Source organism: Lacerta agilis, chromosome 6 (assembly GCF_009819535.1).
Source record: "Lacerta agilis isolate rLacAgi1 chromosome 6, rLacAgi1.pri, whole genome shotgun sequence".
Taxonomy (NCBI): domain Eukaryota; kingdom Metazoa; phylum Chordata; class Lepidosauria; order Squamata; family Lacertidae; genus Lacerta; species Lacerta agilis.
The window spans coordinates 45,647,795-45,666,496 of record NC_046317.1 but is presented as its reverse complement, the minus strand read 5'-3'; the positions used below and the strand labels follow the sequence as shown (position 1 = coordinate 45,666,496).

The following is an 18,702-nucleotide window of genomic DNA, read 5'->3' as shown; positions in this document are numbered from 1 at the left end:
TTTTTCGTCTTGCGGGGCAGCCTTCCGCTAGACGAATGCCTTCGTCTAGCGAGTTTTTCGTCTTGCGAGGCATTCGTCTAGCGGGGTACCACTGTATTATTAGAAGTACTTCATTAACAGAGTTTGTCTTTTGCCCAGGACCATTTTTCCCCCTTCAAAGATCTTGAGATGCCTAAAATTTAAGACCATAGTCATATGCCAAGACTGGTCATTGGTAAACCTTAGCTCCATTACTGGGATATGTTGGCATTAAATATCACCATTGTTTTGGCTAGGGAATCACTGGGTGAAAAGATATTGGGTGGTGAGAATTGACCTTTGACCACTCATTTAACCTTGTCTGAGGTCCCAGTTCATGCATTAGGAGTGTAGCACGGCTGCCATAGCTTTGTAATTGGATCCTTTGCTTCGCTGGCAACATTCACAGGGCAGAACTGCATAGAATTGGGGGATAAAATGCTAAGTTAACATCAATGCACTGGTGCCCAGCTGTTCCTGCAGCCATGCTTTATCCATAATCTCTTAATTGGGCCTCTGTCTTCAAGGGTTAATAGTTTTCTCTACGCTGCTGGCACTCATGGAGTCTGGAGGCTTTACCAATATTTGTGTGGCATTTCCAAAGCTTCTGCAAGTGATTGTGATTCTAAGTGTTGCCTGGAATGGGAAAAGCTGGCTTTATTGGGCTGTTATTTCTGCCAGTATGTGCTTTGGTGCCAGCACTCCCACCTCTGTTTTTGATTGACAAGGTTTGGAGATGGTGTGCAGTGTGACATACGCAAAGGTGAGCAGACATGAATGCCCTGGGGAGCAATCGGGAGAGGATTTGTTAACTGCCTGGATTAAGTCCTCTTTCTAAACAGCTTGTTCAGATTTCTTCTGCAGTTTGTTGCAATGGAGAAGCAAGGGGCAGCTTTGTATCTAAGATCAACGTGATGTTTTCTGCATAATAGTGAGGGAAACGATTTGCTTGAATATCATAAAAAAACCAGTCCTCCCCCAGTTCTGCCTTAATGAAGATCTTACAAATTAACAGATTTGTTTGGAAGTGCCCTGATAATGTCCTGTACTCTCTTTCCTACTCCGGATAATTTACTTAATTCAATAATAGCCTTTTAAAGCTTGCAGAGTAACCAAGTGCTGGCAATCAGGAGTTTAGAGAAATTTGAAGGGGGGGAGCAGTTGTCACTACAAGTTCTATACAGATCTTTTGCTTCTACAATTAATTATCAGAAATTAACAGCTGAATTTGGTTTTCAAAAGACCAAACCTGATAATTGTAGTCCATAAAGAATTGAACAAAAGCAATCTTCCCTTCCTCAATCTAGACCTCTTGGGAAGAGTGGGGTGTTGTAGTCACTTTGAAAAAGGGGGAGTTTTGTATGATTGAAATATATTGTGTGCCAGTGAATTTGAAATGTGTGCAAAAATTTCATATCTCCCCTCACTTTTTGGAGGAGAAATTAATTTATTCCTGTAGACTTCCATGCTGCCAGCTTAGAATAGAATGAAGGCTTTAAATTTGTGTTCTCTCTGAATGTGGACTTCTTTTATATTTAACCTTAATATTCCCTCTGTGTTAATATACATTTTGTCAGGCAATTTTGTTGATACGTTTTCTTGCTACCCTATCCTCATCGCTAAAGAGAACATTGGCAAAGAATAGGTGTGTGTTTGGGTTCTGCTTTGTGGCTCTTGCCCTGAGTCTATGGGATGAGGCAAGAGGTCTGGACTCTAGACTGCTAAGTCTTTGATAATGAGGCAAAAACAGTAGGATAAAAGAAAGTTCTTAGCAGCCTCAGAGCCAGGGAGCGCACTGGGAGATGCTGTGGCGCAATTGTTTAGTTCACAGCTGGACACCTTCCACCAAGAAAGGTTTCCAGCCGGCAGTTTTACTTGTTACCTGCTAACTAGGATCTTGTAGACAAATTGGTGGTCAGACCAATTAAAAAGAAATAGGGGGAGAGGGAGCTTTCATTCCCATTGATTCACACATCCACCCTCACTGGCTTTTAAATATTTACTAGCAAACTGAGCACTTTTTTAGCACTGATTAATGAGGTACAATCTACTGTGGTGCTTGCTTTCTCGGAGCACGGGGATGGGGTGGGGGCTAGGATTGTACTACGCATTCAAGATAAACGAGTATTTTGGTCAAAGCTTGGCACGAGGGAGGGGGGCGGCTTAGGTATGTGTATATATTAAATGCATGTTCTCAATATTTGATTTGTTTCGCTGTGAAGCGGTTGTGTGCGCTGCCTGTTTACTCTTCACCAGAGGCCCTTGGCCATGCGCCTTCTCTCTGACATTAATGCAGAGCCAGACCTCATCAGCTGCTAACGGGGGAAACATCTGTCTTTCTTCGCTTGATCAATACTGTCCCTTCAGAGGCCGAGCCTTGAAAGCAGTTACATAAAATACCAGTAATATTTATTTGGATTTGATAAATTTAATTACTTGGAACAATTAATAATTTATCTCTTTAGTATTGACTGTGCTGCAAGGCATTTTGGTGAGATAAGCTGATCGTAATCAGCACCTTCTTATTAGCCGGAAATTGTATGTTGCCACGATGGGAAAAGACTTCCAATGGTTAGAAAGATGAAGTGTTCTTGTTGCTTTTACTGACACATTCATGTAGTAACAGCGTGCAGAGCTAGACTCCACTACACAAATGTGTGAGATAATAGCTTGGGACATGGAGCACGTGGCAAGATGGGCAGAAAGTGTGATTTGAATGTCATCTCTGTTTTACTAACAGATATTGAGCACTGAAGCAATACAACTCAGAAGTATTCTTCTAACCCTTCATCAGTATGTCCAGTACTGCGGTGGTTCTCAAATCTTTTACTTATGGGAGACTGGTTGTAAAAAATGTGGGGCTTGTGTCATGCCAGTGGATAGGATTTCCTCTCTTCCCCATCTGCTCCAAAGGGTCTCCCAGCTCTCTGAAGGGAATTTGGGGGGATTGCGGAAGGAAGGGTAAGCAGAAGTTTTTGTCGTGCAAGTGTGATGCCACAAATGGCTGTCACCCTTGATTAATTGAAAGATGAGATTTCATAAGCTAAAGCTCCTTGATCACAAATGCACCAAATGGGCAATGAAGGTTTCGTATGGATGTGCAAGTGTGTGTGCACCCATGTACCCCCTGCATTTGGGGCCAAATTTAAAGTGCTGGCTTTAGCGATTGAAGTCCTAAGTCCAGCTTATGTGAAGGACTACCTGTACCTGCATCAGCCTGCCTGAGCTTTGTGATCAGTTATGGACACCATATTTTCTGAACTGTAGATTAGAGGCTAATGGGTATCAAGAAAAGGGCCTTTTCAGTGGTTATGGAATATGACCACTGCCCACAGCCCAGGAAGTGACTTTTACTTGCTTTCATAAAAGGATCCTTAAGATGTTCTTGTTTTAAACAACTTTTTATATTCTTTTTAAAAAATAGTTGTTTTTTACTGCTAACTTTAAATGACTTAATTATATGATTGAATGCATATGTTTTATTACTGGTTTTATATGCTGCCTTGGGAGGACAATTGTCCTGCCAGGTGGAATGTAAATCTTTAAATAAACAAATACCCGATACCTGAATTACTAGTTTTCCTAAGAATATTTGTATATATATGTTTATTAATTCTGCCTATAGTGCACTTCTGAGATTTAGCTATAGGCAGAAGGTTAGACATTGAAAGGCTTCTGGTCCTTTCAGAATATTGGGTTTGGGGCATGTGCCCATGTAGTAAGGTGTTAAGTTTTGTTAGAGACCATTATTTGACAGAATTACTTCTAGGCATGTGCCAGATTGCTTAACACAGCCTGGAAGTAATTTTTGCAAAGTAATCTTGGAAGAATTTGGTCCTCAATCAGAGTCAACCTTTCTTGTGTTTGCATATAGTAAAATGCAGCTGTGAGTGAAAGAATTTCCTTAAAAGTGAGCTGTCATTACAAAAATAACTTAGAATCCACATAAAGGAAAGAACAGCTGAAAACCGTAAATACTTTGCATAGCTGTGAACAATCAAATACTAAAGGAAGAACTCTACTCAACCTGCAGCTGTGACTGAAAAATGCCAAGAGGATGTTAGGTCACATAAAGGAAGGGAAACCCATATGGAAAATATCCTAATGCTCCTGGACAATTTGATGGTTCCCTCTTATCTGGGTAATGCCTGCATCGCTGCTCGCTTTATCCTTCAAAGGAAATTACTCAGTCGGAGCTTGAGAAGGTGATTTCACAACCTCCTTGGGCAGCCTGTTCCATCGCTGTAGTGATCTGACAGGAAGGAAAACCTTTCCTAATAGATGACTTAAATCTAAATGCTTTTAATTGAAATCCTTTGGTCTGTGTCTTATTCCTAAAAGACATAGTGAAGAAAAGTTCTCTCCATCTTGGGAGTTGAGGATGGAGGTGGAAACCCACCAGGAATGCCTTTCTGTGCAACCCTCACTGAAATGAGTTGAAGTTGCACAGACGTACAGTATTTGTGTGTAATGCCCATTGATTCCAGAGCTGCTGGCTCAGAACCCAAAGTGGATCATGCTGTGCATGTGAATCTTTAGATATGGTTGCAGTAAATCTAGGGCAGCATAAAAATGGCTGATGGTATGCATTTAGTAGAGTATTGTTTTACAATAAACCTTGAAGAGTGACAGACGAAAATCTGCCCTTTGATCAGGTTTAAATACAACAGAGGATGAACTCATAGAATCATAGAGTTGGAAGAGACCACAAGGGCCATCCAGTCCAGTCCAACTCACTTCTCTAGGGTGACCATAGTGTGGAATTTAAAGCCAGTTTGGACATTTCTGTGAGTGAAAAAGAAAGTAATTCAGGGCTTGAGCAATTAACAGGAAATAAAAAACGCTAGTTCCAGGGATATTGCTAGTGCCTGATTGGAAGCTTTAGAAAAAAAGAAGACAGATTTTCTGATACTTGTTGCTGCACTTTTGTTTGAATGCTTTGCAATTGACCATGGACTTCTGTTGAGCCCAAATGTGGTGGCACTCTCCTTGCAGAGTTTTGTGAGACCTAAATGTATCTCAATCAGTGTATCTAAAATTTGGAGCAGGGTTAAGGAAAATGGTAATGGTTTAAATAATATGCTCATAATAGCCCTTACACACATACTTACATATATTCTTACAGTGACTGGTAGGATCCTCAATCATTGTGGCATAGAATGTAAGCACAAGTTCTTCAGTAGCAAAACCCATGAAGAAATGTAGAAGCTGTTAGAAGGACAAGTTAGAGCCTTCTTTGTGGTGGCACCCTATTTGTGGAATTTTCACTTATTAACAGCAGAGGTGGCAAACCTTTATAAAGAAAAGGGCTGCATTCCTGTCTGTGAAAGCTTCTTGAGGGCCATATGCCAGTGGCAAATGAGGCTAGAGGCAAATGTGGGCCAAGCAGAAAATGTAAATGTTGTCTTCATGCCATAAACTAGTTTCTACACCCACTGACACACCCACTCTGCTATTTTCTGTCAAGACAAGCAAGAGGCATTCTCAGAGTTCAAGGACACATTCCAGCCAGGCAAAAGGTATGAAGTAGGGCCTGTGATGGGTGTTGCAGAGTCCTGAGGCTCAGCCAGAGAGGCATAGAGAGTTTCATTTGGCCCCAGGCCTGAGGTTCCCCACCCACAGCTATGTTAGGTACCTATACTGTGGCCATGTGAACAGCAAGTGAGGTGTACCTGTTTACTCAAACTTTTTAGGTTTTAAACAGCTGACTGTTTTAGTTGTCTTTGTTGGTGTAAACATATTTTTTGTTTTACTGCTTTTTAAAAATAAGAGGGCTTGGAAGTGTGCCAGGTGTGAATATTCTTGCCTGTGTTGGTTCATTGTCTTACTCTGGCAACTAGGAGGTTGATTACTAGTCTGCTTCCTGCCAGTCTCATTGGTGGTTCAGGGAGAAAGTCCCACCTACTTGCCCCTCTGCAAACTTACTCTCTTCTTCCAGTCACATGGCCTTGATTCATATATTGGTATGTTGCCCTTTTATTTATTTTTCTCTTTCTGCACAGTTCATGCATTTACTGGTTGTTTATAGCAAGGACAAAGGCTCAGAGTCCCTAAATCAAAAGTGATGCTGGCATAATTATAAGCACAAGCTGGCGTTGCAAAGAGGGCTGCAGGGAGAAGTTGTCAGAAGACGGGAGAATCCAAGATATATTAACCTCAAAAATTCCAGCTAATCACTTCTTCAATGTGGGCAATCCATTTTTTGAGATATGATTATTTGGGGACTTTAGTTAATAATAAATAATTCTAATAGATTGTTACAAAGAGGGAGGGCCTGACACTACATGCTTTTCAAAGATCCTTCCATTGCACTTGCTTAACAGCAAACTTTCTCCGGTGTTGCAGTGGGGTGCTAAGGGAAGCACTTTATTGCCTTTATCGGCCACCTTTAATCTAATGTGGGTCCTGAAAGCTTTCAATCTGCCATGCAGTGTTGCCATTTTGAGGTGAGATGTGTTGCAAGATACATAATGGTCGTTTCAGATACAGTGGTACCCCGCAAGACGAAATTAATTCGTTCCGCAAGACTTTTCGTCTTGCGGAAATTTCGTCTTGCGAGGCACCGTTTCCCATAGGAACGCATTAAAATTTAATTAATGCGTTCCTATGGGAAAAAAAGTCCGGGGGCCCCTTCCGACCGTCACCGGAGCCTCGCCGCGCCGTGTTTTAAAGCTACAGGGAGCGAACAGCAGCACTGCTGTTCGCTCCTTGCAGCTTTAAAACGTGGCGCGATGAGGCTCCGGTGGGGAGAGGCGGCGTCGGATCGCGCACGGCCATCCAAAATGGCGGCGTGATCCCACTCCGCCCCCCCACGCACCGGAGCCGCGCCGCGCCGTGTTTTAAAGCTACAGGGAGCGAACAGAAGCATTGCTGTTGGCTCCCTGCAGCTTTAAAACGCGGCGCGATGAGGCTCCGGTGCGCGGGGGGGCGACGTCGGATCGCGCACGGCCATCCAAAATGGCGGCGCGATCCCACTCTGCCCCCCCCGCGCACCGGAGCCTCGTCGCGCCGTGTTTTAAAGCTGCAGGGAGCCAACAGCAGCACTCCTGTTCGCTCCCTGCAGCTTTAAAACGCGGTGCCGCGCCATTACAGGGAGCTGTAAAGGCTTACCTTTTTCTCCGGTCGGGAGGGGTGTTGTGCATCGCGTCCATCTTGGATCGACTGTGCATGTCTGGAGATCGCAGACATGCACAGTCGATCCAAGATGGATCGGGTCCATCTTGGATCGACTGTGCATGTCTGGAGATCGCAGACATGCACAGTCGATCCAAGATGGACGCGATGCACAACACCCCTCCCGACCGGAGAAAAAGGTAAGCCTTTACAGCTCCCTGTAATGGCGCGGCACCGCGTTTTAAAGCTGCAGGGAGCGAACAGGAGTGCTGCTGTTGGCTCCCTGCAGCTTTAAAACACGGCGCGACGAGGCTCCGGGGGGCGGGGGGGATCGCGCCGCCATTTTGGATGGCCGTGCGCGATCCGACGCCGCCCCCCGCGCACCGGATCCGTGCCGCGCCGCGTTTTAAAGCTGCAAGGAGCGAACAGCAGCACTCCCTGCAGCTTTAAAACACGGCGGGGCGAGGATCCGGTGCTTACAGTGGTACCTCGCCAGACGAATTCGTCTTGCGAAAAAGAGCCATAGACGAATTCGTCTCGCGAGTCAACTAAAAACTCGCAAAACCCTTTCGTTTTGCGAGTTTTTCGTTGTGCGAGGCATTCGTCTTGCGGGGTACCACTGTATGTAGCCTGCAGATTCCATCTAGGTGGCTAATGGTCACCAACATTTTTCAGAAGCATCTTTGTCAAACTGATTCAGCCCTATAGTTCTGTGCCTCATCCCAGTGTTTTGCTTCCAGCACTATCCAGTCAAAGAGCAATGCTAAACAGCTGGATTATTGCATTAATCTGCCCCCATTAATGATCCATGCAAGACTTCTCTGGGAAGGAAATGGAGAAGTGTGTGTAGGTACAAAACTGCACATGCTACTAATATCAACTTCATTCTTGGTTTTACATCAGACTTCAGTACATGTACCAACATGTGACTATTGACATCCTCAGTTTTGCTTATAAATTGATACAAGCATCCTTTTGAAGCAGAAAGGTTTAATTGACAGAGTTGGGAATGAATCTGTATCTCTTCTTATCCAGTGTAGCGGGATCTCTGCTGAAGGGCTGATGCGGAATGTGGACACTTAATGCAGGGAAACGTCCTTCCTGCACATTATTAGGGCAATAACTTAGGACTCCTGGATTAGAGGAACTTTAGTGAGCTCTGTCACAGGCACTGTCGTGTCAGAAAGGCACTTCTATTATTACAGGCATTGGGTTACCCAGATCTCTTTGTGGGCAAATAGTGCTGAATCTCACTCCTGAACCTAGATAGGTCTCGGAAACAAGCAGAAAAGAGCATAGAACATCAACAGTTTTAGTCACAGGTCCTGCTTGAGGGAAACACCACACATAGCCTGGGGAATAGGTTCCCGTGGTAGCCAAAACCAGCACTGTTTATCAGAGTCCTGCATTTTGTAGCCTTAGAGTTCTGTCAAACTTGATTGCACCAAAAATCTGCAGGATTTGAGAATGCCTGCTCTTCTTAGCTGCCTGTGCTTTTGGCTGCCGTGGTGAGTGGAGCATTGGGCCTTCCCCTGCCGTTGAGACAGCCAGGCTAACGGAGCCTACCTAACAGATTATCAGCGCCCTGTGAGTAATAGACTCCTCATTTAGTTTTAATACATTTTGCATAGAGAGCAATCAACCTTCATCAGTCTTAAAGATGAATTGGCTTAGCCAGCTAAATTTTAAAGATATTAGTTCGACAGCAGCCGCATAAATCATAACGTTTTCTTAATGACGGTAAAATTAAAATATACTCTTGCTTGAAGAAGCCAATGGAGCTTTCATGTTCACAGGCCAAATCCTCCCCCAAAATTAAAGGAAAGCTTAATTGATGTTCTCTAAAGCCGAGTAAACTCAAAACAGTCCCGCTTCTCCTGAGTTGGCCTCGTATTTCTTCTGCGGTCTATTGGTAGATCTAAATCCATCCAGACTGCTTCTGTCCCTTCCTATTCTTGAAGCTGCCAATATATCAGGCCAAAACATAGCAAGGCAATAATCCTGACTGTTTAAAGACTCTGGGTCCAGCTGTCAGCCCTTCCTCGCTTGTCATTGATGGAGCTCTGATTGACACATGAAGGAGATCCTCCTTATTTCCTCCTGCTAGTATATAGAAGACAGCATATCTGGAGCTGCGATTAGCAGGGAGGAGTGAGCTAGAAGCCTAACAAAGCTCTTTCAGATAGGAAAGGTGCTTATTTTGAATGGAAAGCATTGCATGGCTTCTCCCCAGATCCCAGCCATACAAGTGTTGTTCTACTGGCTATAGTGAGGTGGGTAGATTATCTAAAGATACATGAAGAGCCTCAAAACAGGATGTGATGAAATAGTGTTGCCTTGTGAGGAGATGCTGTTCTCTTAAGCAGGGTACTATGTGTTAAGAATCTAATCTTCCATGTTTTATTGTTGACCCTTGTTGGCACCTTCAGAATCCCATTAGACATCTCATTCTGGCTACTTCCACATACTCTAAGGCAGGGTTTCCCAACCTTGGGTCTCCAGCTGTTGTTGGACTACAACTCCCATCATCCCTAGCTAGCAGGACCAGTGGTCAGGGATGATGGGAATTGTAGTCCAAAAGCAGCTTGAGGCCCAAGTTTAGGAAACCCTGCTTTGAGGAAACCTCTGCCTGCCGTTTGCAGATTTGGGAATTCCTCACAATCCCTGTTTCTGGCCTGAGGTTCTGAGAACCTACTGCAAAGGGATGGGCACTATGGGGAATAGTAATGACTAAGAGAAGGCAAAAATTATTGCTGCCTCATGAGAATTCTGAAGAGTGCCTACCTGAAACCAGGCCTCTGATTGGCTTACCTTGGTAGCCAGTAGAAATCTGTTTCCTTCTCACCACTGCAGTTGATCCCTTCACTTGTAGATAAGGCTGATTTATGTGAGTATCTGTGATGTGTCTGATTTTAGGCTGATTGTTTTTCACAAGATGGTTGTAACCATGCTGTGATTATCCATGAGGTTGGCAGCCTTGGTGGTGTGTCCCAGCAGTATTTGTCAATGCAGAGAAACACTTTACATGATATAATCCTCCTGCGAGTTGGTAATGTGAATCTCCTCTAAATTATTTAAATCCGCTCCACCTCCTTGTGGGGAGGAGTTGCGGTGGACCGCAGAGCCGCTCTCCCCACTTCCTGTGGGCGGGGGACTTTGTCCCTCGCTGCTCGGAGGAGTCCCCGGCCGCGTCAGCAGGCAACCGGCCAATCAGCCGGCTGGGGGCGTGGCCGGGGGCTCTCAGCTGCAGCAGATCATACCCAAAAAACGCTTGAATCATTCAGTGGCACAGAAGGTGCACATGCTGGGTGGCCGGTTGATTCTGCATCCCACTATACCTTACAGCAAGATGGCATTGTTTTGAGATGATGGCTTACACACTATACTTTACAGCAAGATGGCATTGTTTTGAGATGATGGCTTACACCTTTCTGAATGAGGAAAATGACTTTTGGCTGGCCGATATAGCGGAGGGATTGAAGTATTGGTTGCAGCTGTGAGGGTATGTGGCGGCGAGCCCCTTTCGGGACTCTTGTGGCGGTTAGGCATTGAGTGACCTAATGTTGGGGGAGGGGAGGCCTGGCCATCGCCTGCCCCTCCAAGCTTAAGGGTAGTCCGTTAAAGGAATCCGGGGGTGTGGGATCTTGTCCGAAGCCCGGGGCGGGGCTAGGGCCATGCCACGACCCCATTGGAACCCAAGGGGAACTCGAGTTGGTCTGAATCGACGGGGCTCCCCTTATCAGTGGTTTACCCTTACTGGACTTCCTGCTCTGCGGGCAGGAGTCAGATATAGTCAGGTCCACTCAATGCCTAAGCCAATACCGCTCACATGCTGTAACCAATAAAGTTGTGGCCAAATTTTTACCCAATCACATTAACCTTATATTCTGTGTCCTGGTGTTTTTATTTCATCCCTGGGAGGGCGGCTTTGGGGTCTCGACACGCAACTGGTCAGAGGTTGGAAGCAACTGGGAAGTTTTTCCAGTTTCCTGCTCCCAGTATCTTCATGACTTGGAAGTGGCCCTTTGAGAGAGGCTGATATCTATATTTCCTATTGAAAAATCAAGGAGCACCGACCTGATACTGGAAACTGAGCAATGGTGCAGGGATCAACTTTCTGTTTGTGTAAGAAAAGGGCAAGAGGCAGAAAGGGAAAGTGGCAGCAGGTATCTAAAGTCGATCCCCTTCCAGGTAGTCCTTGTTATACTTGGGTATTTGTAAGCCCAAAGGGTGTGTTTGAAGCTTGGCTAGTTTCGCCTGCGTGCTCAAGTCCCCTTTTCCCACTTGAAATTGTGCTCGAGTTCTTTGTACTTTTCCTTGGCTGCTTGTTCTGAGTTGCTCCTGCCCGTAGGGTTGTAGTGAGGGTGGTTTGGTGTTTTTTTTTGTTTTTTTTTAGCTAAGCGTGATCTCATGCCCAGCTTGGGTTCCCTGCCCCTGCCTAATACTTCCCTGCTCCCCATACCCCCCTCAGCTCCACTGTGAATGTGTGTTCACACTTCTACCAATTGAGTTAGTGTGTGTGCTCTTTGTGCCTCTTTGCGTCTTTTGTTAGAAAACTGGCTCTGTAAATGAATCCCACGGCTCTGGGCTCTGCAGGTAAAGGGAGAAGGAAGTCTGTTAGTGCACGAGTCTAATCAGGCTGGCAAGAGCAAGTAAAGTAGGGCAGCATCGCACATTAGCTGCTGTGTAATTGAGCTCTTTGATGGGCAGGGCACTGCGGGAGAGGGTTCGAAGCAGAGCAGAACTTTTGTTGTTAATTCAGTTGCACATGGAAGCTGTAAAGCTGTGCATCTCCGCATCTTGGCACCGGGAGGAACTGAAAAGCCCTTGCGACCAGGCTTTTCAGTCCCTGCCCTTGGCCCTCGTCTGCAAACTTTCAGGCCTTCTTTCTGCCTCCCTCTCCCAGCACTTGATTTCCCTTTTCTCTCTTTCTTTCTTTGGCTCACTTTTTTCCCCGTGCACTATAAAAAGCAAAGCTCCCTTGCCGTTTGAACTAGGCGGCTGTGAGTGAGGGCTAGCTCAGAGCTGTGTGGCTGTTACCTTTGTATTCCAGATGAAACTGCCGAGCTCCGTGGGACAGAAGAAGATTAAAGCCTTGGAGCAGATGCTGATGGAACTCGGAGTAGGTGAGTAAAGAGGGCAGGTAGAGAGAGAGAGAGAGAGACCCATGGAGCAAAGCCTTTGTAGTCGAGAGGGGCTATTTTTCCCCCAAGTAATACAGCCAGTTCCTTGAATAACACTATGTGAATGGGTTTGAAAATAAGATCTTATGTGTTTTGTTAAAAAAAAAAAAAGCAGCAGAGGGGTAAAAGCCAGAAGATGATGCACAAGAATATCCCCCCTCAAAAAAATTCCTCCCAGTCGAAAAGTATTTGAACAGAGTCTTTTGTCTCTTTCTCTCTTGTTTGGGTTCTTTAAGCCATCGAGAGTGACAGCCCAGTATTAAGGAGGCAAATCTCTTCGTGCAGGGAGAGGTACTGTGAAAGGGTTAGTGGCCATTGTCTGTGAGACTCTGCCTGGCTTTTGTGCTTCCTTGTTGCTCCTCTTCTGGATGGGTCCCACGCGACCTGTGTGGGGATATGCCTGGCCTGCACTTTTTGGCTAAGGAGCAAAATACAACCCCCCCTCTAGCCTGTGGATTCAGCGAGTACAACAATGCTTGGCTCCAGTGGCTTGCTCAGGTTGTGTACTAACGGGGTTGCCCACCTGATGCCTTCCCTTGAAGAGGAGCTTCTTCTAGACCAGTGTTTCCCAATCTTGGGGCTCCAGGTGTTTTTGGACTACAATGCCCATCATTGCCCACAATGGGAACTGTAGTCCAAAAACAGCTGGAGACCCAAGGTTGCAAAATACTGATCTAGACTGTCCTCACATCCCTGGCTTGGCACAGTAGTGAAGGCTTGGCTGGCAGTGAGTCCGATGCAGGCAAAACTTTCCAGTTGTGCTACATCTGGGGCAATAAAGGACTCGACTCTTTAATGCTTTCTGCTTTAGCCAGTTTGGACTGAACCAAGACCTACAGAGGAGCAGAGGAGCATTGGCACAGTCTGAAGCTGGCAAGGGACAGAGTTCCCTTGCTTAACTTTCTTCCTTTCACCTCCTCCAGACCTGAGTCCGATGCCGACAGAGGAGATTGTCCAGATGTTCAACGAGTTGCGCAGTGATCTCGTGCTGCTGTATGAGCTCAAGCAAGCATTCGCAAACTGTGAATATGAGCTGCAGATGTTGCGGCACCGCTATGAGGCATTGGCCAAAGCAGGTAGCACAGGGCCCAGCACAGATGGTGGCTCACATGCTGATGGACAGTCAGGCTTGTGCACTGAAGAGAACAAGGGTGACACAAAGGAGCAGATCATTGATGTGGTGGGGGCTCCCCTCACACCCAATTCGGTGAGTAGATATGGATGTTGGCATGCCCTTGCACCCCTTTAGGCCTGCTTGAAACAATATCACTGCAAACCAAGACCTTTTAAGGTCACTGGGGAATCATAGAATTGTAGAGTTGGAAGGGACCCAAGGGTCATCTAGTCTAACCCCCTGCACTGAAGGAATCTGAACTGAAGCATGCATAGCAGATGGCCATCCAATCTCTGCTTTAAAACCCTGGAGAGTCTACCACATCTTGTCGGGGTCTGTTCCACGGTTGAACAGTTCTTACTGTCAGAAAGTTGTTCCTGATGCTTAGTCAGAAAGTTATTTCTTGTAACTTGAAGCCATTGGTTCAAGTGCTGCCCTTAAGAGCAGGAGAAGACAAGCTTGCTCCATCTTCCATGTGACAGCTCTTCAAATATTTGAAGATGACTATCATATCTCCTCTCCGTAAGGGAGAGCCTCTGTCTTTCCACTCCATGGTTCTATGCCCAAGAAAGTTTTTTCCAGTGGAGTACAGTAAATGGTCAGCTGGCCACCAAACCCTTCTTGCTTCCTTGCATAATGGCTGCCCCAGTATGTTGGCACAGCAGTGTGTCAGGATATATTTTTAAATGACTTTTCTTTTCTTTTTTTGATATTCAAGAAATTTTCTCTGTAAGTTGTAAAGGTGACATGGAGTTTTGAGTAACTGCTCATTCTTAGAGGCTTCTCCTACTGAATGGGCTTGACCATACTATTGAGCCCCACACCTCTGTGTCATAAATTCTCACCTGCTTGTGGGGGTGGGGGTTCAGCAAGCCTCAGCAGCAGGCCAGTTCAATATCCTTTTCTTCCTCTAGAGAGTTTTCACTGACTTGTGTCTGTTTGCAAAACATTGCACTTATATGTTTTCCCCAGTGCTGTTCTTTTCCAACTCCATGCTTGGAATAGGAACAAAAAGAATGAAGGCAGCACCAGGAGGGTTAATGTGACCTGGGCTCTGACATATTTGAAAGAAATATAATCAAGTTAATTCACTGCAAGGCAAATTTGGTACCTAAAGGGCCCCCCTGTTAAATACAGCTCTGACCTTTACCGGCTGGTTACACAAAGACGACACAATTAGATTAGTCCAAGACAAAAGGTCAAGCGCATTCACACTGTGACCACTTTATGCTGTCTTTGGAGGGGAAAGAAATTCCACCCAGCAGGAGGGGGGCATCTCAGGGAGGTTCACTGTTGCTGCCAAGATGGAGGGGAGGGGCATAAGTATGTGGGGGAGTGGTGTCATTGGGGTGTGTGTGGAATGACACTGCTGCCAATCAGAGAAGCTGCCCCACTTTCAATGGAGTGTGTCTGTCTCTCCCTGCCTTTCAGGGAGCTGATCCTGCTGCTGTGGGAGTTATTTGGGCATAGAACCATTCTGCTCCATGACTAAAGCATCCAGAGTATTTTTCCTACTGCCTGTCTCTATGTATATGACACCACCTGAGTGAACAAGTGGACATTGGCTTAAACAGGTGGTCATTGAGCGATAATTGTCTGCAATTCTCAAACGTGGGAGCCATTGTTGTTGTTGTGGCTAGATTATTGGGGTTGAACCTGGGAAGCCTGGGTTCAAATCCCTATTTGGCTATGAAGCTCACCAAGTGACCTGGGCAAGGTAGCATCTCTCAGGCTGGTCTACCACATAGAATTGTTGCTAGGCTAAATTGTCATTCTGAGCTCCTGTGTGGAAAAGTGTAACAAATAAAACACTCTCTAAATGCTTGCAGCCCCAGTAGCGTGGCCTTTCCCCAGTCCATGATATGCATTCACACGCAGAATGAAGTCTATCAGGACTTTACCCTGGCAGCCAGGGTGATTCTGTAGACTAGAGAACACATAAAATATCATGCCTGTCTCCAACAGCTCTTGGATGCCCGGAATGGAGCTACTATGTATGTGGAGAAACACATCTTGGCTTCATGTTTCACCATGTTCTCTGCATATTAAAAAGTGCCTTGTTTGGTATTTTCCAAAAGTTCTAGCTTCCAGTTTTCTGTTCCCTCTCCTGACAGCACCTCCTTCCCAGTAATGAATTTGGAATCTTCCCCACTGTATCCTGCATTAGCAACAAACCCACCCACCTCTCATCCCAAATAATATATACAGGCATTTGAACCACTTGTGAATGGCAACCAAATTGCTGGTGATTGGTGTGGACCTGAAAGACTACACAGGAACCTTAGAGGAGCAATTGTTCCTTCCCCAAAGCTTCTTCAATGTTTCACTTGGGGTGTTAGCTCTGTTACAATGGAAAGTGGACTCTTTTTTGTAATTCTGTAGGAGAGATGGTCTAGCATTCAAGCATCTGCTCGTGACACCACTAGGCTTTTAGTGCTACATTTCCCTCTCATCGCAGGCTGGGAAAAAATAGAAGAGAATATCCACCTTCATAGGCTCAGCTTTTGGCTACCTGACTGCCAGCCCAGTGCACCCCAGCTTTGGTTAGTCTGCTGTGGGCATGTCGTGATGCCCACTGCTGGCAGCCCACAGTGAAGGGAGCCTTCTCCCCACCCCACCCCCACCCCCACCCCAGAGCATTGCTCTGCTGACCCAGGAGGGACGCTACTCTGGGCCTTTGCAGGGTGAAAGGTGAGTATAACTTGGGAACAAATTAGTTCCAAGCAGAAGTGCAGCCAGTTACTCCAGATTAGAGCCTTTGATTTGTGCAACTCAGACTCCACTCGCCCATCCATAATGAGTTGACTCTCCTCAGAATTCCTCACATCAGCGCACTTTGTTCCTGGGCTCACAAGTCAGCCCATTAATGGGGAAAGGAAAGGACCTTGCCTCTAAGAAGTCTCGGGTTCAGAGTCAGAATCATTTGACTTTTAAGCTGCCTTTATCTGAACTCCTGCCGGCTCCTTGTTTTCTGAGCCTGCTTGAAAGTGAGAAGTTACATTGTTAACATCAAACATCCTTCCTTCCAGATGGAGTTAGAAAGCTCGCTTGCGCGTCTATATAAATGTGTATCTGTATCACGATACGTGTGTGTTTTATAATATATATTTTCTCATTTTAAAATCATTCCTTTCCATTAACAGGGAGCCAGGTTCCCAGGCTCTTGTAAATTACAATGTAGAACATTTTTCCTAACCAGACACTTTCCGTTTTTGCCCACGGCGACGGGCAGAGCCAAGCTAGGGAAGGTGATTAATATGAATTTGTGACATATTTGAAAGATGGCTCTTTTGCCATATAAAGATTATCAAACACATGCTCTCATCCCCATTAATTCGGCAGCCTCCCTGGGAAGCTCTTGGGGCCCCCACTCCTTTGTTTCCAGGTTGGGCTGGCTGCTTTAAATGTACCTTTGCTCCTAATTTCCCAAAATTCTAGGTATTGTTTTTCACAGGGTGCCAGTTAACGAAGTGGTGCGCATTCCCCACTAATCAAAGCCACTGAAGGCAGTTCTGCTGGATCAACTGGGGCTTCCTATTTTAGGCATGCATTTTCTGCCATGGAGATAGTTGCATCCCCAAGAAGTGGGGGGGGGGGGCTGCATTATTAATACAGGCTCCCACTCATTTATGCCTGAAACATTTAAAACAAGGAAAGGTGGTGGATGGCAGCCTGTGGTTCCCAAGAGGGTTCATTTTAATTTCTTTCCTCCATTCACCGTGGACCTGGAGAAGGAGAGGGTGGTGGGTTTTTGTTTGTTTGTTTGTTTAAATGCCTTTCACTTCCTGCATTGGCCTTAAACTACCAGTGTTGCTTGATAATTTCTGTGGATTATTTCCCCTTTCTCTGCATTGCACTCTCTCTCCCAGTTGATCTGCTGAGGAAACTTCAGGCACATTTAGTACAATTTGCAGACATCCCAACTATTTGCTAAGTTTTCAATGTGTCCCCTTGGGAGGGGCCTGTGACTGATTTAGGGGTCATGCATCAGCCAGTGGAATCTGCTAATCCTGTTAAATGCTAATTCACAAGCTTCAGGCAGGCTTGTGGTTTTGTGGTTACCTCTACTCCTTCCCTTTATATGTCAAACCCAGAAATACTGGCTCTGGAAAAGTTTGCCCCATACCAGGGGGTTTATATTGGAACTTTCACCCTCTTTCCATCACTTCCTTAGTTTTGTCACTAGAGTCATTTATAAGACCATTTTATGGTGAAAAAACAAGCTTAATGTTGTGCCTCAAGGTTCCTCTAGGGCTTTTAAGTAACAGGCCTGGTCCAGAGTCTTCTCGGGTGTTGTGTGATGGTTTTCTTCCTGAATTCGTTGGCTGGACACACCCAATACCTTGGGTTCTAGAAAAGGGTTTGTGTTGCATCTAGCACTGAGCCAGATGGTCTGACCTCTTGTTAACACCTATCTTTCATTTCTGCTTCTTGGAACAGAGAAAGCGCAGGGAATCTGCTTCCAGTTCATCGTCTGTCAAAAAAGTGAAGAAGCCATGAATAGCCTGAAGTTCCAGGATGTCGGAGGATCAGGACACTGACTGCAGGGGCAAGATGGCTGCATTTGCCAGTATGTGTACTTTATGCTATGGGATTCCTGCAGTGACATTGCCCTCTCTTGTTCCAGAAAGGGTGTTGCTGCCCCAGGTAAATGGGTTGGACTTCCTTGCATTAACAGCCTCATACTGGTTGTTGCTGTGGTGATTGTGTTGTCTTTCGTATGTCTGATTTTTGTAAACTTCCTTGTAAATACAGAATCCATTACCTCTTGTTCCGTAATCTGACTCTTCCAGCACTTGTGGTGGGTGGGCAGAAGGGCAGCACCTGTATGGTGGTAGGAGCTGCTTTTGTCTAGATAGATCTTGAGCTGGAGTAGGTAGGTGCTGAATCATCAGCTAGATCTTACGGATTAGAATAGTTTTTATGACGGATGTGAGGCAAGAGGGGACAAACGCCCGCCTAAGACACCCTAGTAATGCTACACATGATTAACTTTCTCACAACTGCAAGGAAGACTCAGTTGTAGTAGCAGAAACTGCAATACAGAGCTACATGGATAAATTATTTTTTAGAAAACTTATCTTTGCAAGAAAAGACAGACATATCTCAGGCTGCTTTGAACACTGAAGGTCTTCCACCTTTTGCAGTGCCACCATTGAAGCATAGTCTTTTTTATGGTTCTAGTTGGGCACTAATTCTCACACCACCATCCCATTCCCATTGGAAGACATGCTTGTTTGTTTCTGGCTTATTCTTACAGAATGTTCTTCTGGA

General features: G+C 45.5%; 1 protein-coding gene across 3 annotated transcripts in view; it reads left to right on the top strand.

The window, feature by feature from the left end:
• The window catches only part of DMAP1 (DNA methyltransferase 1 associated protein 1), a 36,279-nt gene extending 18,076 nt beyond the window's left edge, over nt 1-18,203 (top strand). For all 3 annotated transcript variants that reach the window (XM_033152330.1, XM_033152332.1, XM_033152331.1), the window contains exons 9-11: nt 12,185-12,257; nt 13,238-13,521; nt 17,869-18,203. In XM_033152330.1, coding sequence (XP_033008221.1) covers nt 12,185-12,257; nt 13,238-13,521; nt 17,869-17,928 — 417 coding nt within the window. In that variant the 3' untranslated portion in view covers nt 17,929-18,203. The remainder of the gene's footprint in view (nt 1-12,184; nt 12,258-13,237; nt 13,522-17,868) is intronic.
• The last annotated feature ends 499 nt before the right edge of the window (nt 18,204-18,702 follow it).